Raw genomic sequence first — 25,776 nt, 5'->3', positions numbered from 1 at the left:
CAAAATGGCCAAGAGAGTTGCCAGCGGTTTGTCTTTGCTTGAGCCCAGAGCTGGGAATACAGCAGCAGTACAGACAGACCTGTCACCCATGGCCCTGCCCTCTGTCAGTCTCAGCCCACACAGACTTCCAGACAGTACAGACAGATTCGTCACCCAGGGCCCTGCCCTCTGTCAGTCTCAGCCCACACAGACTTCCAGGCAGGAACAGCTAAAGAAGAAAATAGGGAACTGTCACGCATGATGACTCCCACTTGTCATCCCAGCACTTAGGAGGCTGAGGCAGGAGGACTGCTGTGTCTGAGACTACATAGTGAATTCCAGGCCAGCCTGAGCATGAAACCCTTAAAGACATCCCCCAGACAACAACAAAAGACACCTTGACTGAGCTAGAATTGTATCTGTCTTTAAAATATATTGAGTCTAGTTTGTGAACATTCCCTAGCTTTCCAAGAGGAAGCGTATTCTACTTGAGCTAGACTAAGGGTCTTATTGCATTCTCTTCATACTTTAGTCTGTATGTGTGTGTGTGTGTGTGTGTGTGTGTGTCTGTCCATGTGTGACTGTGTGCCTGTGCCTGTATCTGTGTGTCTGTGTGTCTATGTGTCTCTGTGTGTCTGCCCATCTCTGTGTGACTGTGTGCCTGTGTCTGTATCTGTGTGTCTGTGTCTATGTGTCTCTGTGTGTCTGCCCATCTCTGTGTGCCTGTTTCTGTATCTGTGTGTCTGTGTGTCTATGTGTCTGTGTCTATGTGTCTCTGTGTGTCTGCCCATCTCTGTGTGACTGTGCTCCGTTGTCTATATCGTGTGTGCGTGTGTGTGTCTGTGTATGCGTGTGTGTGTCTGTGTGTCTATCTCCATGTGAGGATGTGTCCATACATTAACAGCTTTGTTTTTTGACCCCTACCCAGAAGGAAGACTGGCCTCTGCACAAGCTGGAGTGCTCATCCATGGTTGTTTTCGGGGAGAGCTGGAATCCTTCGGAGACGGTGCGGCTCACAGCCCGGATCCTGGCCAAACAGGTGGGGAAATGTGATAACGTTCAGCTGCGTTCATTTGTTAAAGGTCAGAAAGATGGGTGCTGAGCCAGGCTGAGTATGTGGCTCAGTATCCTTGGAGTTCCGCTTCAGCCCCATCCGGGTGTAATGGGAGGGCACTCAGGCACAGTCTTGGCTGTTTCCCCCGGGCACGTAGGACATTGCCCCCCCCAGAAGAGGAATATAGCTGTACCCGTTCAATTAGGAGCTTCTTGGGGGATTTATTTACATGGAAAAGCACGGTCATGACTTTGTAGCATGGAAGAACAGACCCGGCCAGGAATTCCTAGAGCTCCATGTGAGCCGGGCAGGCCAGGAAATCCTGGTGCCGTGTGGAGCCGTCCTGTCCCCTTTCTTGTGTGTCCTTTTGCTCCCCTTCAACTGTCAGAGTGTGGTCAGTCCTTCCCAAGCGCTGGAGAACTGCCTGCCTTGTCTGTCAAGGTTCAGGTTTTGAAGTCAGTGGGAAGACATAAGGAGCTTGTCTCTGTCATCCTCTGAAACATAGAGGAGCTCGGGAGGTAGCCTGCCTGTGGCAGATAGAGGTTTGGCTGTCTGCGTCTGTGTGGGTCTCTGAGCTGTAGATTTGTTTTAAGGCTTAAACTTCATCCCCCTCTGACTTTCATATCCATCCCTACCAGCGCCTTCCAGCTTCTCCGTTGTCGTTTTAACCTAAGATGAATATGATTGTAATGGTTAGCATGTGCTTGTCCCCAGATCAAATTTAGGATCCTGGGTGTGTAAACAGAAGTAGAACATTCTAGAACTCTGAGGTCATCTTTCCACTAAGCTCAGCTGGGGTCAGGTGACTGGAGTAAGTGGAACAGGAGTTGCCTGCAGAGTGAGGCTCAGAGATGAGGGTGGTTTTCTTTTGGGAAGGCCACCGGCCCCTTCTTAAATGACAGTTCTCCGTGAACTAGTGGTCTGTGGCAGAAAGGAACACGGGGAGGCTGTGAATGTGAGGTCTGGATAATCAGTCCTTCGTTACATCAAGCCCTGCCTTCCCCTCACCTTCCCACGGTTTCTGTCAGAGCCGTCTTAAGGAGCTTTCCTGAGTGAGGTGCCCCCCACCCCCTAAGGCAGGATGACTTCTCACAGAAGTGTGCCCTGTGCCTGTCCGCTCTGTCTGCGTGCCTGGATGAGTTTAGAGGTTCCCTTTATTTTTTGTTATAATTACCACTAATCGACTATTAAATGGAAAGTTACCTGGCCATCTTTTCATCTCCATAGGAATAGGTGATTAAAAAAAAAATAATAAAAACCCAGACCATTTGTATTCTAGGAACTCGCAAAGGATTAGGGGAGACAGACAACCAACTACCTAGGGGAAGCTTAACATGTTAAGTAGGGAGGTGAGAGCGCCCTGCTAGACCAACCACCTGTACCCCCAAATTGAATGGCCAGATTACAAAGCCCAGGCCTCGGGCCAGCTCCTGAGCTCTGCCTTTGAACTCCTGTCAACACCAAGTTTATTCATGTTCTCAAAGCCTCGTGGCTCCGCTATTGTTAGCTCCTCTTAGGGCGTCTAGAACAAAGGCAGCAGGCGTTTCAAGTGTGGCTGGGCTTGCAGATACAACCCAACGTGTTCCTTTTGAAATGTGGGATTTGAGATCATTTTAGCCTATGCTTAAAGAAAGTGGGAAATGGATGGGGGTTTCGTTTTGTTCTTTTTTAGAAGGAGAAGTAATAAATAGGATGGTTTGTCTGTAGACGCGGTCCTTTTAAGTCAGGGCCCTAAAAACTTGTTTTCTGGCCCCGTTCTTCTCTGTAATGAGCATTTCCAAACCTACTGTGTGTGCAGGGTATTAGGGCGTTAGGGATACTGTGGACCCTTTCAAATGCTTTTAAAACAAGCCCTTTGGATCTGGAGGTCGGGCAGACTCAGAGCCTAGTGTGGACTCTTGAGTGGCCTTCTTCCTTGAACATGGTTGTGTTGTCTTCACTTGGACAGAACAAGGGTGCATTTGAGCCCGGGCACTAATGTTTCTCTGTGATTTTGTCACCAATTTCTAGAAAATCCACCCGGAGAGGACGCCTTCAGAGAAACTGTTGGCTGTGAAGGAGTTTGAATCCCGTAAGTATTTCTCTAGTGGATGCTCTCTTATTTTAGATGCAAATTGAATTCTCATCAGGTGGATTGAAGGCAGAAATAACTCATTCTCTTAGTAAGGATGGTGATTTTTAAAACTGTTTGTTGTATTTTGACCCGTGTTTTATTTTGAAATATGTTCCTAGCATTGTTTCTCCCCTGAGTTTACAAGTTGACTAGGAATTGATCAGGGGAGGTCGGGGCTCACACAGAGGTCCTCCCTGCTCCTGGCACTCTGGGTGTCGGGGCTCAGACAGAGGTCCTCTCTGCTCCTGGCACTCTGGGTGTCGGGGCTCACACAGAGGTCCTCTCTGCTCCTGGCACGCTGGGTGTTTTGGGTATTAGCTACTCTGCAGTCTGGAAAAACTGATGTTTGTGTGTGCACACATTTGCTGTGCACGTATGCAGGTGTTCACGTACACATGTACAGGTTTATGTGGAAGCCAAAAGACACAGTCCCCTTGGGGGACACAGTTTACCAATTGAATTGTTTTCTCAGTTCCCTGGTGATGGCTTTACCTAAAGGCATTAAATCAGGGCTATCCAGCTGTTTGACGGTGACCCAGATCCCAGGGCCCAGTAAGGGACAGTGAGGTTGGATGTCATCTACAGTTGCTTCTCTCTGACCTCACTGCTCATGGTCAGGTGGAATTTCGTGCCTGCATGACCTTTGACTGATGGAGGAAGAGACAGTTCTTAATTTAGACCACGTCATGGGGAATGTGTTCTCCAGGGCTCGACAGTGACCACCCCGCGGTTTGTAGCAAGAGGGACTCAGGGTTTCTGTGGTAACAGATTGTTTCTCACAGATCTGGACAAACTGGACAATGAGAAGAAGGACCTGATCCAGAGCGACATCGCTGCTCTCCATCAGTTCTACTCCAGACACCTGGAGTTCCCCGACCACAGCAGCCTCGTGGTTCTCTTCGCCCAGGTGAGGGTGCCAGCGCCCTTCCTACAGCATGTACCCATGGAGACACGTGGAAATGCTGACAGTATCTACCTGACAAAGTCCTGGGCCCTGTGAAACAGGTGCAAACCTGGGACTCAGTGGCACAGGCCGCCTAGCTCCCTTATCGAGTTCCAGGCCAATGAGAGACCTTTTCTCAAGAAACAGGTGGGCTGAGATAGAGAGACAGCTCAGAGGTTAAAAGCATTTGCTGCTCTTACTGAGGACTTGGGTTCGGTTCCCACACCCACATGGTGGCTCAGAACTATCTGTAACTCCAGTTCTAAGAGAGCCTATGACCTCTTCTGACCTCCATGGGTACAGGGCATGCATTATACATACATACAGGCAACACATTTATACACATAAAGTAAAAATAAAATACAATAAAACAAGGTGGACATTGTCTGAGAAACAACACCCAAGGTTGTCCTCTGACCTTCATATCCCCCACAGTCATACACACACACATACATGCATACACACAGAGACACACACACATACATGCATACATACAGAGACACACACATACATGCATACACACAGAGACACACACACAGAGACACATACATGCATACACACAGAGACACACACACACATAGACACATACATGCACAAACACAGACACACACATGTACACATTCGTACACACACTCATACATGCATAAGCACAGATACACACATACACACATTTATACACACACACACACTGTACACACTCATACATGCACGACACACATTCATACACACACAAACACACATAATCACCCCACATGCTAAAAATGAGTGAAAACAGTAGCCGTGCACTAAGCATTATGACAGAGGGAAGGGAGAAGTGAGTCTTTCCCCACTTCGACCCCAGTGAGCAACACTGCTAACGGTTCCGTGGATTAGCCGCGGACCTAGTGTTTATGCAGAGTATTTCAGCCATGTGACGATGACCAGGTACTCCTGCAGAAGGAATCGTGGGTTCCGGTAAGGAGAGTTAAGATGGAAGCCCATGGTCATGCTCATTTCCACACCTGGTTTGCACCCTCCTCAGCATCTGTACACGACTGTGGAGAGACACCCAACAAAAGAAGCTTCAGGAAGGGATAGTTTATCTGGGTTCATGATTTGAGGGTGCGGTCCATGGTGGGAAGGCGGGTGGCTGGGCTAGAGAGACCAGTGCTACTGTGCAGGACGCTTTACGTTCAGTCCATACCCCAGCCCATGTCCAGCTCAGGTCTTCCCTCGTGGGTTGACCTGGTCCCCCTCAGACATGCCCAGAGGCATGTATCTGTAGCAAACCTAAATCCTGGTAGGTCGACAGCCAATATTAGCCATCACAACACCCAAAGATGTTAGAGGCGGGTGTGGGATCCGAGTTTCTGAAACTGTTCTTACAGGAGTTTCTTCTCGCTCAGACGTGGTTATATGAAGGTAGAACAGCCAAGTAAAGTTTGTCACAGGCGATGGCCAAAAAGACCTTTCCTTTAATAGTGCAATGCATGCCGGTAGGCCTTCCGTGTGCTGATGTACTTGGCTCAGATCACACCCCATGTTCACATCAAAGGTCAAGTGTACATATGGAGAAATGAAATTGTGTGTGTGTGTGCCTTAGGGAACCCACACAGGTGTGTGCATACCTGCATACAACTAGGAATTTATTCCTTATGACCTTTACATTGATTAAATCTTTGTATTCATTCAAAGCTGTTTGTGTGCCACGTGCCGGCTTCATCTCAGTTTTCCTTTCAATAGCTCTCATGTAGCACAGGCTAGTCTCAGACTTACTGTGTATCCAGGAATGACACCAAGCTTCCCAAGTGCAGGGATTTCAGGTATGCACCACCACACCCAGGGTTTCCTGTGATCTGGGCCAACACTCCACCAACTGAGCCGCATCCAAAGCCCCATACACCACAAAGTCCTTGTGTGAGTTTTAGGGGGAATCCAGTGCCCCCGGAGAAAATGCTAGAGCTCAAAGGAAATGTGGCTCGTGCCCCCCTTGCCCTCTGGCCTTGCCTCGGCTCCAGCTGGTGTGTGCTGTTCTGCCCTGAGCCTTTCACCCAGCTGAGGAGGCTCTTGTCGGGTAATGCAGTGGCAGCTGGCAGCCGAAGGTTACTGCAGCCCTCTGAGCTGCTTTAATCACTGCAAACCTGCGCATGGATGAGAGAGTGTTGGATGTGCAGCCTGCGTCTAGTTTAAATGCTAATTATGAGATAGCTTTAGCAAGGCGCTTACGCCTGGTTTGACTCGGGGAAAAAAGAACCACAGCCCATGCATCTTTTCTAATTTACAAGTTCACTTTTCTTCTCTAGGGACATCTCAGAAGGGAGGGGAGGCTGGCAGGAAAATTGCTATGTAGTTTGGCTCAAATACCACCACTGCCTCTCCAGAAGGAAGCGAGATTACACTTATGTCTGTAGGAGAACATGCATGCACACTCCCACAGCATGTCCGTAAGAGAACATGCGCACACACTCCCACAGCATATCCGTAAGAGAACATGCATGCACACTCCCACAGCATGTCCGTAAGAGAACATGCGCACACACTCCCACAGCATATCCGTAAGAGAACATGCATGCACACTCCCACAGCATGTCCGTAAGAGAACATGTATGCACACTCACACAGCATGTCTGTAGGAGAACACGTGTGCACACTCCCACAGCATGTCTGTAGGAGAACATGTGTGCACACTCCCACAGCATGTCCATAGGAGAACATGTGTGCACACTCCCACAGCATGTCTGTAGGAGAACATGTGTGCACACTCCCACAGCATGTCTGTAGGAGAACATGTGTGCACACTCCCACAGCATATCCGTAAGAGAACATGCATGCACACTCCCACAGCATGTCCGTAAGAGAACATGTATGCACACTCCCACAGCATGTCTGTAGGAGAACATGTGTGCACACTCCCACAGCATGTCCGTAAGAGAACATGTGTGCACACTCCCACAGCATGTCCATAGGAGAACATGTGTGCACACTCCCACAGCATGTCTGTAGGAGAACAAGTGTGCACACTCCCACAGCATGTCTGTAAGAGAACATGTGCGCACACTCCCACAGCATGTCTGTAGGAGAACATGTGTGCACACTCCCACAGCATATCCGTAAGAGAACATGCATGCACACTCCCACAGCATGTCCGTAAGAGAACATGTATGCACACTCCCACAGCATGTCTGTAGGAGAACATGTGTGCACACTCCCACAGCATGTCCGTAGGAGAACATGTGTGCACACTCCCACAGCATGTCTGTAGGAGAACATGTGTGCACACTCCCACAGCATGTCTGTAGGAGAACATGTGTGCACACTCCCACAGCATATCCGTAAGAGAACATGCATGCACACTCCCACAGCATGTCCGTAAGAGAACATGTATGCACACTCCCACAGCATGTCTGTAGGAGAACATGTGTGCACACTCCCACAGCATGTCCGTAAGAGAACATGTGTGCACACTCCCACAGCATGTCCATAGGAGAACATGTGTGCACACTCCCACAGCATGTCTGTAGGAGAACAAGTGTGCACACTCCCACAGCATGTCTGTAAGAGAACATGTGCGCACACTCCCACAGCATGTCTGTAGGAGAACATGTGTGCACACTCCCACAGCATATCCGTAAGAGAACATGCATGCACACTCCCACAGCATGTCCGTAAGAGAACATGTATGCACACTCCCACAGCATGTCTGTAGGAGAACATGTGTGCACACTCCCACAGCATATCCGTAAGAGAACATGTGTGCACACTTCCACAGCATGTCCGTAGGAGAACATGTGTGCACACTCCCACAGCATGTCCATAGGAGAACATGTGTGCACACTCCCACAGCATATCCGTAAGAGAACATGTGTGCACACTTCCACAGCATGTCCGTAGGAGAACATGTGTGCACACTCCCACAGCATATCCGTAAGAGAACATGTGTGCACACTTCCACAGCATATCCGTAAGAGAACATGTGTGCACACTTCCACAGCATGTCTGTAGGAGAACATGTGTGCACACTCCCACAGCATGTCTGTAAGAGAACATGTGTGCACACTCCCACAGCATGTCCGTAAGAGAACATGTGTGCACACTTCCACAGCATGTCTGTAGGAGAACATGTGTGCACACTCCCACAGCATGTCTGTAAGAGAACATGTGTGCACACTCCCACAGCATGTCCGTAGGAGAACATGTGTGCACACTCCCACAGCATGTCCATAGGAGAACATGTGTGCACACTCCCACAGCATGTCCATAGGAGAACATGTGTGCACACTCCCACAGCATATCTGTAGGAGAACATGTATACACACTCCCACAGCATATCCATAGGAGAACATGCGTGCACACTCCCACAGCATGTCCATAGGAGAACATGTGCGCACACTCCCACAGCATGTCCGTAGGAGAACATGTGTGCACACTCCCACAGCATGTCCATAGGAGAAAATGTGTGCACACTCCCACAGCATGTCTGTAGGAGAACATGTGTGCACACTCCCACAGCATGTCTGTAGGAGAACATGTGTGCACACTCCCACAGCATGTCTGTAGGAGAACATGTGTGCACACTCCCACAGCATGTCTGTAGGAGAACATGTGTGCACACTCCCACAGCATGTCCGTAGGAGAACATGTGTGCACACTCCCACAGCATGTCTGTAGGAGAACATGTGTGCACACTCCCACAGCATGTCCATAGGAGAACATGTGTGCACACTCCCACAGCATGTCTGTAGGAGAACATGTGTGCACACTCCCACAGCATGTCCATAGTAGAACATGTGTGCACACTCCCACAGCATGTCTGTAGGAGAACATGCGTGCACACTCCCACAGCATATCCGTAAGAGAACATGCATGCACACTCCCACAGCATGTCTGTAGGAGAACATGCGTGCACACTCCCACAGCATGTCTGTAGGAGAACATGTTGCACACTCCCACAGCATGTCCGTAGGAGAACATGTGTGCACACTCCCACAGCATGTCTGTAGGAGAACATGTGTGCACACTCCCACAGCATGTCTGTAGGAGAACATGTGTGCACACTCCCACAGCATGTCCATAGGAGAACATGTGCGCACACTCCCACAGCATGTCTGTAAGAGAACATGTGTGCACACTCCCACAGCATGTCTGTAGGAGAACATGTTGCACACTCCCACAGCATGTCCGTAGGAGAACATGTGTGCACACTCCCACAGCATGTCTGTAGGAGAACATGTGTGCACACTCCCACAGCATGTCCGTAGGAGAACATGTGTGCACACTCCCACAGCATGTCTGTAGGAGAACATGTGTGCACACTCCCACAGCATGTCTGTAGGAGAACATGTGTGCACACTCCCACAGCATGTCTGTAGGAGAACATGTGTGCACACTCCCACAGCATGTCCATAGGAGAACATGTGTGCACACTCCCACAGCATGTCTGTAGGAGAACATGTGTGCACACTCCCACAGCATGTCTGTAGGAGAACATGTGTGCACACTCCCACAGCATGTCCATAGGAGAACATGTGCGCACACTTCCACAGCATGTCTGTAAGAGAACATGTGTGCACACTCCCACAGCATGTCTGTAGGAGAACATGTGTGCACACTCCCACAGCATGTCCGTAGGAGAACATGTATACACATTCCCACAGCATGTCTGTAGGAGAACATGTGTGCACACTCCCACAGCATGTCCGTAGGAGAACATGCGTGCACACTCCCACAGCATGTCCATAGGAGAACATGTGTGCACACTCCCACAGCATGTCCATAAGAGAACATGTGCGCACACTCCCACAGCATAAGTGGAGGGATAGAAAGGGGTAAAAAGAAGGGATGCAGATCAGAGAACTACAGCTCAGTTCCCAAAGGCTGGGGAGCTGGCTGTTCCGCCATCTGTTTTGATATATCTCTGGTTTTTTTTTCATATTTTTATTGATTGGGAATTTCACATCATGAACCCCAGGAATCTCTCTTTCATTTAGCAAGCATTTGCCAGCCGTTGTGGGTACCGTGAGCCCCGAGTCCAGCAGAAGAAAATTATTGCCCAGTACCTAGCCAGAAACACCTAGAAATGGAGTTCATGCTAAAGAAATTTTGCCAAACAAAAGAAAAATCCCAGTTCATCCTACCGAATGTGGGCTGGCAGCTCGTGGTTAAAGGTGCAGGGATGCACTTGGTCAGGGTGCATAAAAAGACAGTGTGCAGGCTTCTACTTAGGGATGTCAGACCTTTGGGACATTTTATGAACCCACAGTGCTCGCCTCCTCCCCTCCTCTTCCCTCCTTCCTCCTCTTCTTTCTTTTTCTTCCTCTTCTTTCTTTACCTCAGTAGTGCAAGTAAAATTATCATAGTTTTTACTACGGTATGCACCCAAGGTTCCCAAGATTTTCTAATAATCTTTTAATTTTATGCAAAACTGCCACATTCCCAGTTAATAGACACAGCTTATCATGAGAAATGGCACACCTGGAATGATGGCTGAGTGAGGGAAGCCCTGGCCAGGCAAGTGTGAGGACCCAAGTTCAGACCCCAGCAGATGCAGTCCTGAGTACCAGTTACCCCAGCTGTGGTCCTCAGGCAGTATGAGAGGGAGAGGAGAGCCCCCAGAGGCTTGCACGGCAGCAGGCCTGGCTTATGCTGCAGCAAACGAAGAGGCCCTGTGTAAAATGGCAGAGGCTGCCCTTGAACCTCCCACACAGCACTCCTACCCCAGTTGCAAGCATAGTCTGGTGTACAGACGCCGGGCTTCGTCAGAACATCCTGGGTGAGCCGTGACTCCCTTTATGCCGCCACATCTCACACATCCTTGAACCGCTCACTCCGCCGTGGGTCCCGGGAGCCCTGGTTATTTGTACGGTGGACAGCTGCATTCATGCTAGCACGATACTGCGGGCTTGTGAGGTGGGGGGTCGGGGCACCCAGCGTGGTGTTTGGTAGTGCTCTTTGGAAGAAACCTAGGAGCGGGAGGAAGTAAGTTTGCTCAGAGCTTGCAGTCTCGCGAGTCCCAGCCACCTCAGCGCTCGTCACTGACGGGCTTTGTGACTGTAGTGCTGGCTCCTTTCTCATCCTCTTAGAGAGGACACCACGTCGTCCATCCCTGAGCTTTGTGACAATAGTGCTGGCTCCTTTCTCATCCTTAGAGAGGACACCGCGTCCTCCATCCCTGAGCTTTGTGACCGTAGTGCTGGCTCCTTTCTCATCCTTAGAGAGGACACCACGTCGTCCATCCCTGAGCTTTGTGACTGTAGTGCTGGCTCCTTTCTCATCCTCTTAGAGAGGACACCGCGTCCTCCATCCCGGAGCTTTGTGACTGTAGTGCTGGCTCCTTTCCCATCCTCTTAGAGAGGACACCGCATCCTCCATCCCTGAGCTTTGTGACCATAGTGCTGGCTCCTTTCTCATCCTCTTAGAGACGACACCGCGTCATCCATCCCTGAGCTTTGTGACTGTAGTGCTGGCTCCTTTCTCATCCTCTTAGAGAGGACACCGCGTCCTCCATCCCTGAGCTTTGTGACTGTAGTGCTGGCTCCTTTCCCATCCTCTTAGAGAGGACACCGCATCCTCCATCCCTGAGCTTTGTGACCATAGTGCTGGCTCCTTTCTCATCCTCTTAGAGACGACACCGTGTCATCCATCCCTGAGCTTTTCAGTCCTTACAGAGAACACCTGTGGGATTCTCTCCCAACCTCTGATCATCCTTTCGTGTAAAGCACCCAGCAGGCTATGCTTGTTACTATCTGTGGAAAGAGAAATGTGCAGAGTTGGCACTCAAAGTCATCCTTTTAGCCTGTTCACCTTGACCTAGACCTCCAGTGTGGTGAGAGCTACTCTTGGAGGGAGTGTGTGTTCACATACGTGTGCATGTGCTCGTGCATGGCACACCCATGCACATGAGGAAGCCAGAGACCAACCTTTATGTTCTTTCTCAAGAGCTTTGTGTTTTGAGATGGGCCTGTCACTGGGTTCTGGGGCTCTCTGGTTAGGCCAGGCAGACAGCCTAGGAGCTCCAGGGCTCTGTCTGTCTCCACCACCCCGTGGCTGGGATTACACTGTATGCCCAGCGTTCTTTTTACATGACTTCTGGGGTTCAAACTCAGGTCTTCATGCTTGCGGGGCTATGACTGAGCCATCTCCCCAGCCCGATTCTAACCTTATGTCCTCAGTGTTCTAAATGCAGCCATTCTTCTTAAAGATGAGAGAGGGACCAGAGACTGATTTGACTGTAACATGCCTCGGGGTTCTTGGTTTCTTCACCTCTTAGAGGAAGGGCCCACACTTCCATAGATGAGTGAAGGGTTTGAACTTATCACCTCACCTTCTGAGGTAGACATTGGGTCACCAGATTCCATTCTAAGAAAAATGATTTGAGGATCGGATCTAAGTCACGTGCATGGATGCGTGCGCACGCGCACACACACACACACACACACACACACACACACACACCGTGGTCTCATTGGAGCACACACACACACACACACACACCGTGGTCTCACTGGAGCACACATACACACACCGTGGTCTCACTGGAGTTCCTGACCCGAAGCAGTCTGACTACCCAAGCATAGGAACAAGACTTCCCTCCCAGAAGCCCCATCGCGTGTTCCCACAGTGCCCTCCACTGCAGCTCTGCGGGCAGCCATGCAGAGAGGAGCTCTGACAGCAGCGCGTCTGCTTCCGTCTGTTGACGCTCAGAGCCGTTGGGTAGATTTTACTGGAGAGAGGATGCCATGCTGCAAGGGCAGCTTCCACGCCCCAAGCCAGAACGTCTTGGCTGATTTGGCGCGGGCTGAAGAGGTGCTGTGCGGCTGCGGTCGGGGAGCTGTAACCGGAGGTTTCTCTCTTTCTCCCCATCTCGCTGCAGGTGAACTGTAATGGCTTCACTATTGAAGACGAAGAGCTCTCTCATTTAGGATCGGCGATATTCCCTGAGTAGGTTGAGTCTGACTTCGTTCCTTCCCCTTTGTACTTATTTAGCGCTAATTTGGTTTTTACATAACCCACCCGGCTGCGTGTGGCAGGCATGAAACGCCGAGTGAATTAAGACAGCTTTTTAATCTGCCAGATTTCAAAATATTTCCCCTACACCTGAGGATCCGAGGGTGGCAGGTAGCAGAGCGATGGTGGTGACATCCCACCGGGCCCAGGCTCTTGTTAAGGAGTATCAGTACAGAGAGGAACACCCTGTGGCCTGCTGGGAAGCGTACTGCAGGCCCGCGGCTCTGGAAATCTTGTTTCTTAAGCTCAAAGTGAGACATTAATTGCCGATACAAGAGTTAGTCATGGTTTGGGGAGAGAATATGTCAGCTCTTGCCCAGCTGCCCATTTTGGAAAATGCCAGTGGAAAGTGGCACCGCCTGGAGGGACACTGAGCCGAGGGACGCTGAGCCAGAGGGACGCTGAGCTGGAGGGACTCTGAGCCGGAGGGACGCTGAGCCGGAGGGACGCTGAGCCAGAGGGACGCTGAGCTGGAGGGACTCTGAGCCGGAGGGACACTGAGTGACTGGAGAAAAGTTTCAGTGTTACCAGGTGTTTTCCCCCGTGGCTTCAGGGATATCTGGATGCCCCTGAAAGGCTAGCTAATGTGGAGGTCTTCATGGCTCTGTTCATGGAAATTCAGAGTGATTGGTCCCTACTTCACAGGTGGCCAGGGGAGCCTCTGTATGCCCTGAGTTGAGCCACACTATGCCAAGGATGCCATCTGCTCCTCACCTGCCATGCACCGGTTCCTGGTGTGTTTATCTGCTGCCGGCTGCAGGCATTGGGGGAGTCAGAAGGAAGGGACCTGAGTGTGCAGGCCCTGGTTCCTGCAGCTCTCACAGGAGAGAGAGCTACTGGCATTGGCCCTGAAGCCGAGGTGTGGTCAGTTCAGGCAGAAGCTTGCTGAGGACCAGCATGCCTTTCAGCAGAGACTTTTAGGCTTCTGTAGCTGGGACGAGAACAGAGAAAAGAACAGGCTTGGATTCTGTGAGGACAACCTGGACAACCTCGATGCTGAGCTGAGCTCTGCACATTGGCCTCTGCTTATGAATGTCTGAGGGGTCTGAATTTGCCGCCTTATTGTCTCCCATAGTGGCCAGAAGTGGCAATCCCGGATACTGCATTGCTTGGCTAACTTTCTTTGTGCTCTCTCCACCATGTTCAACTGTTTGAGAGAGAGAGAGAGACAGAGACAGAGAGGGACAGAGAGAGAGGGCTAACCCTTATCCAAGATTCCAGGATGGTTCTAGAAGCCTGCTCTGCTTGGCTCTTAACATGCCCTTTGGAAACTTTGCTTAGCAGACACCCTGGGGCCTGATGCCATCCCAGTATCCCTGGTCAGAAATCTAAGTAGGCTGTAGTACAAGGTGGAAATGTACCTCCCTGGCAACAAGACCAAGAACTGGCTGCCTGTCCACCCCGGATGTAAACAAGAACTGGCTGCCTGTCCACCCCATATGTAAAGCCAGTCACCCACTCTCCTTGGAGCTCTAGTAGGCAGGAGAGAGGCAGAGTCACACCCCACCCCCACAGCAGGCACTCTGGGGCAGTCCAACTGCAATGGTTCTGAGATCCCTTCCCTTTTTCGCATCTTGGGGCAAGCCAGAGAAGGGTTCTGTCCAGTCTCCTGGGGTCAGGCTGTGCTGGTGCTCTGAGTAGCTGTTCACATGGACAGGTGTGCCCACAAGAGCGTAAGCCCCAGTTACTGGGCGTTTTTAATTGGGGAAAAATCCTTTAGGGCTGAAATCACATGAGTGTGTGATTTCAAAGGCAGCATTTGTGAGATCAAGCACCTTCCCCTGTAGTTTAGAAGTTTCTGTTCTTAGAACTTTGACCTTGATATAATCAGAAAGCTCAAAGCACCTCGCCTAGGCGAGTCTCTGTCACTGTCCCTAAAAAGCAGACAGTGAGCAGCAGGAGAGGCCATGTCCCAATTTCCCAGATTTGGAGATTGAGGTGCTTCTCTGGGTCCTGGGGCGGGGATCACAGCCCCCCATCCCCCTGCAAGCAGCTGGCATTTCTCGACATCTGAAGGGAACATTTGAGAAATGATCCACTTAGACAGAAAGTAGCCCCTTTGTCTCATGCTCGTGTGTACCTGGGGGCAGCCGGCTGCCAGCATTGTTGTTTGAGCCTGTCCAGAAGGAATACTCCGGTAGATGCTACTTTTCCCATATCGCTTAGAGATCATGTTTCATATGAGGATTTCCTATCTGAATATGTTGAAAGAGTAACGTGTTAGGCATTGGGACTGAGGGTGTGGCTCACTTGGTACCATGCTTGCCTGGCATGCGTGAAGCCCTGGGTTTGGACCCCAGCACTACATAAACTGGGCATGGTGGCACGAGGGATCAAGGCGTCAAGGTCACCCCTGGCTACTTGCTGAATTCTTGATTGCCCTGGGCTACATGAGACCTTGTCTTAAAAAACAAAACAAAATAAGACAACAAAACCCAGAAAGGCCAGGTATTATTCTGAATGCGCAGAGAACATTCTCTTAGAATTGTCTGTGTACTGAGTCTGGAGACTCCGTCGCTCTCAGCCATCAGACAGGTAAGCCGTGAGTCAGTTCAGCAGTCTGCCCGCAGCCTTTGGACAACCGGGTTTCCTCTTTTGATTGACAGTGTCGCGTTGATGAACCACAGCTGCTGCCCTAATGTTATTGTGACCTACAAAGGGACCGTGGCAGAAGTCAGAGCCGTACAGGAGATCCACCCAGGAGATGAGGTGAGGTGGAAGACATGGCGGTCGGGCACTGGACTCAGGCTGTTGTGACAGGCAGAGCGGCCCAATCTACGTGGAATCGCCATAGTGACCCATGCAGCCAAACTGTATGGGCCCCGGGCCTTCCCTGGGCAATCTGTCAGGTTTGGGACTTGGTTTGATATCCCGTGATGCTCACCATTTCCTTAGGCCAGACAGAAACAAGAAATAAATTTGAATTAAGACCCTTTCCCCCCAAAATTTATTCATTTTTACTTTGTGTATCTGAATGCCTTGTATATATGTATGTATGTATCCATGCATGCATGTATGTATACATGTATGTATGCATGTCATGTGCACGCCTGTGGTCTACAGTACCATGTAGGTGCTGGGGCTTGAACCTGGGTCCTCTGTAAGAACAAATTCTCTTAACCATTGAGCCATCTCTCCAACCCCTTCAGTTAAGTTCTTAGCCAGGATTTATAGTCTGTGTATCCCCGATGTGAGACAGTTGGCTGGTGAGTTATTCTTCCACAAAACTAAACATCGTTGTGTGGACTTGTTACTGTTCTTGTGGTAGTAGAATGTTCAACAAAAGCAGCTAACTGAAGGAAGGTTCTGGTTTTGTGGGTACAGCCCTGTCCAGTTGGCAGAATTAACCAGCACATTGTTAAGGAGATAGCCCAGCAAGACCTGGTGAGGCTCGGCTCCAAGTGGCATGTCTTTGAGGTTCTCTTCTCAGAAAGGGACCATGGGCAGGTGCATGCCCAGCTCAGGGAGGTAGAGGCACTTTGGGGACAGGAGGCTCCAGCTCCCTTCCTTAATGTGAGGTATATAGAGAGACATGTTTCATCACTTGTTCCCTGGACTGCTTCTCTTTCCGATGCTGTGGTCACGTGTCCACCTGGTATGATTACACTTTCTAGGTTCAGTTTTGGTTGAACCGATACTGCTGTTTTGAGGGACATGTCCATGCTAAGTGACAGAAAGCTTTGGTTTCCATTCTTCAGAGGTCCACAGCTAACATTCATGCCCCTTCCTTCTCTTTGCTAAGCCCCGCATGAGGTGGGTGTCCAGTCTGGAGCCTGGATTCTGAGGTTCCTGAGTGGTGTGTGGAGAAGAGCCTCGGGCCCCTTTGAAACCAAAACAGAGTGAAATGCCCAACCCTGGCTTCCATTAGACTGACCAGAGACAATGGCCTGTCCTCCTGGATAGGCTGTGGACGGTGCCCGTGTGAGCCTTGGACGGTGCCCCTGGAGTGGCCTTTGTCGCCATCTTCTGGACGCGTCCCTCTCTTGCACTGTCGGCTCCCTTCCTTGCCACACCTGTGTCGCAGGGCCTGGCTGGCTGGTGTTTCTCTTTCTTTGTTGGCGTACAGTTGTGGATTGTTCCTGTGGTGACTTCAGTTTAGGGAAGTCAGTACTTGTGGGGTTATTTGCTTGCAGACGGAAAGGAGCCATTTCCTCTGGGTTCCAGGTATTAGATGGAACCAAGATATGCCCAAGGCTTGCCTCTTGAGCCAGGGAGGCACCAGTGAGGGACTGGTTACCACCCTGTGCCATTGTCCCTGACGGAATGGCAGTGTGGCCCGTGGACCCTGCCACACTGATGACGTTTGGACAGTGCCCAGGTACGTGGGATGCAGGCATTGTCGTCCCTATGAATAGGTGATGGGCACTTTCCAGCAGGCCGCATGTGGCTGAGGATAGCTGTGAAAGGCCCCCAGCACAGATTCATAAACATATTTAAAGTATCAGATCTTTGTGATTTTTTTTAAAAACTTGATTGCATGATTCTCAGGCATGAACTATGTAATAATATCATGTTGCAAAGTCAAAAGGTCTGGCACACCCACAAGGGCTGACCTTCTCTCTGTAGGCTTCAGGTCTTTGATCCAGACCGTTCTGTATCAGGCAAGGCCAGGAGAATGAAGGAACCCTTCCGTGTTCCCTGGCGTCAGGATCGCAGCTCTTACTGAGTGAGGCCTCAGCCACTTGTATCCTGGAAGCCATGTATACTGCACTGCCCCCTAGGCTACTCAGAGCCCCTGCCGCCCCCCCCCCCCCGCACTATTGCATGATGTCAGGAGGATAGGTGAACAGACCTGGGTGTGTAAGGCCGTGTTCTCCCCTGCACACACCCGGCAGAAACAGCAGTGAGGACCTGGAGCCATTGCAGGCTAGGATATAAAAAGAAGTAAATAGGGCCAGGCAGAGTCCTGAGGTCCTTGCTCCTGTCCCTGAGCCCAGGACAGGTCCTAGGCCTGATTTTTGGTGAGAGAAGGTAAAGGGTCCTTCCATCTCTTAGTTCCCGGTTTAGGGACTGAGCCTATAGACCGTCTCACCACCACAAGGAGATGGACACCGTTCCACAGCCTTCGAAGAGATCCAGTGTTGAAGGAAGCCGTGCGACCCTCAGTGGCCACCCTGCTTGCTTTCTCTCCCTATCATCCATGTCAGAGGTTTGCAAAGCCACAGAGTGGTAGGAATTGCGTTTCCTCTTGCAGATGTCTGGGCTTTTGTACCCTAGGTGTTCACCAGCTATATTGACCTGCTGTATCCAACAGAAGACAGGAACGACCGGCTAAGAGACTCCTATTTCTTCACCTGTGACTGCCGGGAGTGTACCACCAAGGACAAGGTCAGTTCGCTGATGGGGCGGAGGAGAAGGGTGCACATGGGTACCAGGTCCTTGCTGTGAGCCCACTCCAACCTCTCCCCACACACAGGGCATCTTGACCCTTTTAACCCATGTGACAAGGACAGGCAGGGGAATGCAGGTAGATGAGGCTCTGCTCAGCTGGAGAAACGTCCCCGTCTGCGGTGCAGGTGGGAGGAGGCTCTACCGGGTTTCTGTTCTTTAGAAAGAAGTGATGGCCCAGGCTGTGAAGATGGCCCTCAGCAGAGTGCTACCTGCAAACACACAAGGAAGTGGACTTACAGTCCCAGCGCCAGGTGGGGGCGGAGCGAGAACAGAGACAGGTTGATCACCAGAGCCTGGCCTAGCCTGCTTGATGAGCCTCAGGAAGCAAAGTGGGGCTGGTGTGATTACCTCAGGGTAAACATGAGGACCCACGTTCAGATCCCTAGAACATACAAAAGGGCATGTGTTACTATGTGTGCCTGGAACCCCAGTACTGGAGGGTGTAGGGAACACAGAGGTGGGATTGGTGGAGCTTGCGGCTTGGCAGCCTCACTTCAGGTACAGAGAAAGACCCTTGCTGAAGGGAATAAGGTAGAGAGAGAGGAGGGTGTATGAGATCCTCCTCTGTGCTCTTGTGCCCAGGCACACATGTGCGCACACACACACACCCCTCCCGCTCAGCAAAACAAGGTGAAGCTACCTCAAGAATGACGTCCGAAACTGACCTCTGGTCTCCACGTGGATAGCCAGGCTTCTTGAACTTGTGTCCAGGTCCTCCATGGCCCGCATTATGGGTTTCCAAGGCCAGCCCTGGTCACTGGTCTCCTGATGTCTAGACGGGCAAACACAGCCGTCCACTTATAGAAAACACTCCTGGGATCCTGCCTCAGGAGACTGACCAGAAAGCTCCTGTTTCTGGTTTTAGAAAAAGTGAACAGAGTAGGGTTCCTTATGGACCCAGCCCTAGCCTCAGCCTCTGTGAGAATGCAGGGATGATTTGAGCAGTTTGCCCTGGAGGGGGCACCTCACACTGTGGTCATCCCCCTCAGGACAAGGCCAAGGTGGAAATCCGGAAGCTCAGCAGTCCACCACAGGCAGAAGCCGTCCGAGACATGGTCAGATACGCGCGCAACGTCATTGAGGAATTCCGAAGGGCCAAGCACTACAAATATAACCTTTCTGTGTGTCCCATCTGGGCGTACTACCGTACTGCTATCTCTCACTGAAGGGGGTGGTGGGAAGCTGGAGGAAGGGAAAAGGAGAGGGTGGGAGTAAGGTTTTGAATACGGAAGGAAGGAGGTCTCCTGTGGGAAGACAGAAGCCAGCAGCCCCGGGCTGTCCTCACTAGACTGCAGTGGTTGGGGTGCCATGTGGGGGAAAGCTACCCCCTGGAGGAGCCGTGTGTGCTGTTTTAGTACAGGAAGGCCCAGGGCTAAGGTCTCACACAGCACCACAGTGTGTTCTTGGGATTTGTAAAAGGAGCTGGAATTTGCATCCCAGAGGACAGAATTTAAAACCTTCCCTTTACTTCCTCGCTACCTCCCTCCCTCCCTTTCTTTCTTACCTCAGAATTAGGGATTGAACCTGAAGCCTTGCATATGCTCTGCCTCTGAACTTTGTCTCCAACCCTTTTACTTTATATTAATTAATTAATTAATTAATTAATTAATTAATTTGTTTTTTTTGGGGGGGACAGAGTTTCTCTGTAGCTTTGGATCCTGTCGTGAAACTAGCTCTTATAGACCAGGTTAACTTCGAACTCAGAAAGATCCACCTACCTCTGCCTCCCAAATGCTGGGATTAAAGGTGTATGTCACCAATGCCCAGCTTTGTTTGTTTGTTTGTTTGTTTTTTAAGTGATTTTTTTGAAACCCACAGGGAGGATGGTGGGCTGGGCAGTAACTCAAGTGTTGCCCACAGTCTCTTTTTAAGTTTTGAGACCTGCTTTTATGGTGTGATCTAGGCTGATAATGAAGGCCTACCATAACCCAGGCAGGCTTTGAACCTGCACATCAACTTGGCCTCCCGAACAGCCACCACCAGGCCCCTGTGGCACATTGTTTGCTCTTGAGAGGCAGGGTTGCAGTTGTACCCTGTGCTTGGGAAGCTTCCTTGGGGCACAGCTTCCTAAAATGCTCCTGGGGAAACACTGCGGTGCTCAGGCTCAGAGCCTTGGGTGACATTAGGGCTTCACTGAAGATGGTGGGCTCCATCCTCACTGTGGGTCTGTGCTGTTCATTGCGTAGCAAGGAAGGTCTGGGGGTTTTCCTGGTTTCTGAAAAGAAAACTACAGTTCCCTTTAATTCTGTTACCCATTCTGGACTTCACTCTTCCCAGAATGAGGTAAGACTCTCCATCTGAGATGCCCCGCCCCACCCCGCCTGGGGTGCCCCGCCCTCCCTGGGATGCCCCGCCCTCCCTGGGATGCGCGTTTCCTTGACCTTCAGCACCCCCTAGTGAGCTGCTGGAGATCTGCGAGCTTAGCCAGGAGAAGATGAGCTCCGTGTTCGAGGAGAGCAATGTGTACATGCTGCACATGATGTACCAGGCCATGGGCGTCTGCCTGTACATGCAGGACTGGGAAGGAGCCCTGAGGTACGGGCAGAAGATCATCAAGCCCTACAGGTGAGCACCGAGTGGAACGGGGTGCATGCCCCCCCCCCCGCCCATCCCGCCCCTTGTGGGAGGAGTCATGCCTAGAGTAGGTGCCCACCTCTTCGAAGTTAGATAGCACTTGTGACCTGGTGAGTGGAAGTGGGGGTGGGGTATCCCAGAGGCCTCCTCCCCCCACCCCACCCCCGACGACTCATGCACGCCGCCCCCTTCTGCCTTTTTACACTGAGCGGCCAGTGGCGGCTCACTGATCTCTAGGATCAGTGGCCAGCTGTGGTTACTGAGGTCTCCTCCTCAGAGTCGAATAAAACAATATGGGATTCCAACCTGTAGTGGTAATGACTTAGAGAAATGGCCCACCCTAGAGGGTCACCAGATATTAATGTGGGAGACAAGAAGTCTTAGCTTTGTCATAGGCCTCTGGGCAACCACTCCAAGGCTGAGGCCCCATCACGGCTGAGCCCCCCAAAGCCTGTACAGTAGGCATTTGGGAGATAGGCTGCGGGATAGTGTGAGTGTTAGACTGGAAGTCACCTTCCCTCAGCGTATGCCGGGTAATCCTGGTGATCTTGAGAAGCCCAGGCTCTAAAACTCGGGACTGGAAGGAGAGAGAGAGACCTTTCCCTCTAATCTCTGCCATCCACTTACCCACTGTGCCCTGGATGGCCAGCAGGGGGAGCCAACGAGGAGGCCAGCTCTGCAAACTTGCTCCTGGAATGAGCTAAACTGGGGATCTCTGTTCCTGGAGGGATGAGGAAGTTCGTTCACTGGTCTCTAACCTTCCTCTGAGAGAGGGACACAGGCAGACAGCAGTAGCCATTGGCCCCTTCCTAAGCTTCAGGGGTTGGGGGAGCTGCAGACCCAAGGCTTCTCTAGGCAGCTTGCCTTCTCCTGCCTGGGAATTCAGAGAATCAGCGCGGACAGAGTGGAGCCCGTAACGAACACATCTTCCACGATCACCTACAACTATATCCTGGGCTGCATTCCCAAGGAAACGGCTCTTTCTTAGCAAACCCTATCAAGCAGGCCTGAGCTCACAGCAGAGAGAAAACCTGACCCAGACACTCGGTCCTCTGCTAGAGAGCAGAGAGATGAATCAGTGTTCTGGCTTCTGTGGACTTAGGGTATAGCGGACAGCCGGGCTGTTCAGAGACTGTGAACGTGTGCAGGTGTGAGCATGCATGCGTGTGAGTGTGTGTGTGTCTGTGTGTGTGGCCTGTCTGTCTGATGAGAGGGAGGAGGCCTGGTTGTTACCCATCTGGATGCAGTATTCGCTTGACAGTCTCCCCAGGTTCTCCGTCTGGGCGTAGCTGAAATAGAAAAGTGGGCTGGGTGTGTTTATGCACACATCATGGTGAGATTTCCCAGCAGTTCTGATGGAGCTTCACCCAAACCACAAAGCATGTACGGTGGAGTGTGGCCCACCCCACACTCGGGCCAGGACTCCGTGGACTCTGGGGAAGCCCAGCTACTGTAGAGTGACCTGTTTTCCTCCCGTTCCAGTAAGCACTACCCTGTGTACTCCCTCAATGTGGCCTCCATGTGGCTAAAGCTGGGAAGACTGTACCTGGGCCTGGAGAACAAGGCTGCTGGGGAGAAGGCCCTGAAGAAGGTATTTGGGGCCGGGGCGTCCCAGCAGTGAAGTCTGCTGAGTGCCCTTGTGCCAGGGGAGGCTGGTGACCACAGTGGTGGAGGGGAGCAGCTCTAGGCTACCCTCTGGCCGTGGCATTCCGGGGTGCTTTCTGTAGATGGAGGTGGGATCCGCTGCTAAGCCTGCTCTTTTTCTGACCCAGGCCCTTCAGGATAGGAGTGCATACAGCAAGGGGGCTGGACTGGGAGAGCTAGGGGACGGGTTCTCCACTTGCCTGCATTTTAGGCTTGAGAATCCGATGCCTGGTCTGAATCAGGGGCTGGATCTAGAGAGTCACTCAGTGTTGGGATGTTGCCTGGGAAATTCTGAAATGAACTTACCTGATCTCCATTCGTGGAAGCCCATCACACATGGGTTCCTCTTCCAGCAATGGGGTAGTTTCCTGACGTGGAAGGCTCAGATGAGTCCAGGCGCTCAGTGGCCCTTCAAGTAGGCCCCTGGAAGCTGGAAGCTGTAAAAGGCACAGGGCCCCCAGGCGTATGTGTACACGTGTGTAAGCGTGCATGTGCGTATGTACAGGTAACTTATAAATATGGAGGCAGAAGGCAGCCTCCGGTGTAGTTCCTCAGTCCACATTGTTGGCAGAGTCTCTTGGTGGCTCAGAGGTCACAGATTTGGGCAAGCTGCTCTGCGTTGAGTCCCAAAGATCACCCATCACCCCCAGTGCCAGGTTTATTTTATAAGCTTGTGCCACCATGCTCAGCTTCCTCACGTGGGTCTGGGCCCAGGCCTCAGGTCTGTGCTTGAGACAGCGCTTTACTTCCTGAGCCGTCACCCAGGCCTGCTGTCCCCGGGTCACCCTCCTGAGAAGTAGGATCTCTGTTTTATGTGGATGTTGACAGTGCAGTGTGACTTCAGAGTTAGTCTGTGCATTTTTTGAGAGACTATAAATTCTGCATCCACAGTCTAGGCCAGCCTTTCCCCATCCCATTCCCCCTCCCCCCTCCCCTCACATTTCCCAAAGCGTCTGTGGAGAATTTGGGAAAGCAGGGGTCACACCCCACATCTCAGATAAAGAACCAGGGTCTGGCTAGGATGAAATGTGAGTTGTGTGGTTTTTCTGTTGATGTCCTGTCCATTGTCTCAGTGAAGCCAGGAAATAGTACCTAGTTTGGTCACCACTGGAAAACATCAGTGAGTCAAAAATGTCTAGAATGGTGGGTTAGAAGCATGTCCTGAGGTAAGGCCCTCTGGGCCTTTCTTCTCCTGGGTTATCTGCCAGGTGAGGGGGAGGTGAGGAGGAGGTGGAGGAGGAGGCTGTGAGGTGGAGGTGGAGGAGGTGAGGAAGTGGTGAGGAAGAGGTGGAGGAGGTAGAGGTAGGGGTGGAGGGGAAGGTGAGGAGGAGGTGGAGGAGGTGAGGAGGAGGCTTTGAGGTGGAGGTGGAGGAGGTGGAGGTAGGGGTGGAGGTGGAGGTGAGGAGGGGGCTGGGAGGTGGAGGTGGAGGAGGTGGAGGTAGGGGTGGAGGTGGAGGTGAGGAGGGGGCTGGGAGAGGTGGCTTGCATGCTGCATCCGGAAGCACTGGCATGCAGCAGGGACTGTTGTCAAACTAGGTGCAGCAGGCCAGGATCCTGGTTGGGCTCATCTGCCCCATGTCTTGCCCTCTCCTAGGCCATTGCCATCATGGAAGTAGCTCACGGCAAGGACCATCCATACATCTCCGAGATCAAGCAGGAAATCGAGAGCCACTGACTGCACCCCAGCTTTTCTTCAGGAACCTCATAGGACTTGAATATTTGCAGCCTCATGGGTCACTCCGGCCTTCCGCAAAGCCTTGCCTGTGCCACTGTTTCAGGTTCATGTTCAGCTCTGACCTTAAATCCATCTCCAGTGCGTTCCTTTTTTTTTTTTAAGGTCATAGCATGACTTCATGAAATACAGATTTGGGGCAGACTGAGCTTTAAAATCACAATTATTTTTCCTCCGTGCCTGTTGGAATGTTCTGTATAGAGTCAAATGAGAAAAGAATAAAAGAGCCAGGCCTTGAAAGTGTTTCTCACATCTATGAGGATGCGCTTGTGTGCGTATGTGCACATGTTAGTACGCGTACATGCATGCATGTGTGCTGGGGAGGCTTCTTCTCCTTCAGTCCTTGAGTCCAGTTCTTTGCCCGCGAGTGGGGTTCGTCTTCTTTGGTCTGCAGTTCCTTTCACATTAGACTCTGGAGGGAGAGGAACAGGAGGGAAGGCGCTAGAAGCAGCCAGCCGGCCTAGGTGCCCTCCCTGGAAGGAGGACTTGGCCTCTTCCCGGCTTCTCTTTGGCACCTTTTGGAGATACTGAGCAATGGAGGCTGCATCTTCCTGCCATTTCCTCTCTTGTTCCATGGACTAGCCCCTGTGCATTCCTCTCCTGTTCTGGAAAGACTCCAGAGTAAACTTGAGGAGGAAGAACTAATTCCTTACCAACCCTATGTTGTGAGCAAACACTGGTCTCTACCCTCACGCCAGCAGGACTCCAGCTTCTCCCAGCCTGGCCACCAGGAGCACAGCAGCCTGAGCCTGTTAGCAGTCCCTAAGCTGAGGGCAGGGATGGTACTCACAGAAAAGTCTCTGCACTCCACAGAGTGCCAGTTCCCCACTGGATGACAAGTAGAACTTAATGGAGGTGCCCTCTGGTTGTCTGTCACAATCCCCTTGGGGAAATGGCTTGAGTGACTGGCCAGCACCAATGTGTCCCCCTCCCCTCCGTCTACATGTGGAGGGCTCTCAGTCACCACACAGTGGGATTGAGCTGGTGGAATGCAGTTGTCTGTGGAGTCATCCAGTGACCCTCTCCTGGATGCAGAGCACGGTTACCCCTCCAGCGCATGAAGGCAGAGCCGGTTCTACTCTTCCTGTCGAGGCTCGGTGTTCTAAGAGTGCTCTTTTAGTGGATAGCCATGGCTGAGCCTCACGTGAGCTTGGGATACCCTCTTTATGTCAGAAAGGTTTCAGTTTCTCAGGAAATTAGAAAAGTGTGCCCCAGCCTGGAGGAGACGCCACTGGTCAGGTCTGTCCACCTTCCCCAGATACAGAGGCAAACCCAAGCTGCTTAACAGTGGGCACCTTTTCCTGCACTTAGTAAGTAATTGTTCCCAACCTTAGAGTATAAGAGTGCAGATGTCCTGATTGCCT

General features: G+C 51.5%; 1 protein-coding gene across 1 annotated transcript in view; it reads left to right on the top strand.

The window, feature by feature from the left end:
• Smyd2 (SET and MYND domain containing 2) overlaps positions 1-24,652 on the top strand; it is a 43,816-nt gene extending 19,164 nt beyond the window's left edge. The window contains exons 3-12 of the mRNA XM_075989448.1: positions 908-1,018; positions 3,044-3,104; positions 3,929-4,053; positions 12,938-13,005; positions 15,678-15,780; positions 18,289-18,399; positions 19,452-19,572; positions 20,853-21,027; positions 22,519-22,627; positions 24,275-24,652. Of these exons, the coding sequence (XP_075845563.1) occupies positions 908-1,018; positions 3,044-3,104; positions 3,929-4,053; positions 12,938-13,005; positions 15,678-15,780; positions 18,289-18,399; positions 19,452-19,572; positions 20,853-21,027; positions 22,519-22,627; positions 24,275-24,355 (1,065 nt within the window). The 3' untranslated portion in view covers positions 24,356-24,652. The remainder of the gene's footprint in view (positions 1-907; positions 1,019-3,043; positions 3,105-3,928; positions 4,054-12,937; positions 13,006-15,677; positions 15,781-18,288; positions 18,400-19,451; positions 19,573-20,852; positions 21,028-22,518; positions 22,628-24,274) is intronic.
• The last annotated feature ends 1,124 nt before the right edge of the window (positions 24,653-25,776 follow it).

Source organism: Microtus pennsylvanicus, chromosome 10 (assembly GCF_037038515.1).
Source record: "Microtus pennsylvanicus isolate mMicPen1 chromosome 10, mMicPen1.hap1, whole genome shotgun sequence".
Taxonomy (NCBI): Eukaryota; Metazoa; Chordata; class Mammalia; order Rodentia; family Cricetidae; genus Microtus; species Microtus pennsylvanicus.
This window is presented reverse-complemented; position numbering and strand designations above follow the sequence as displayed.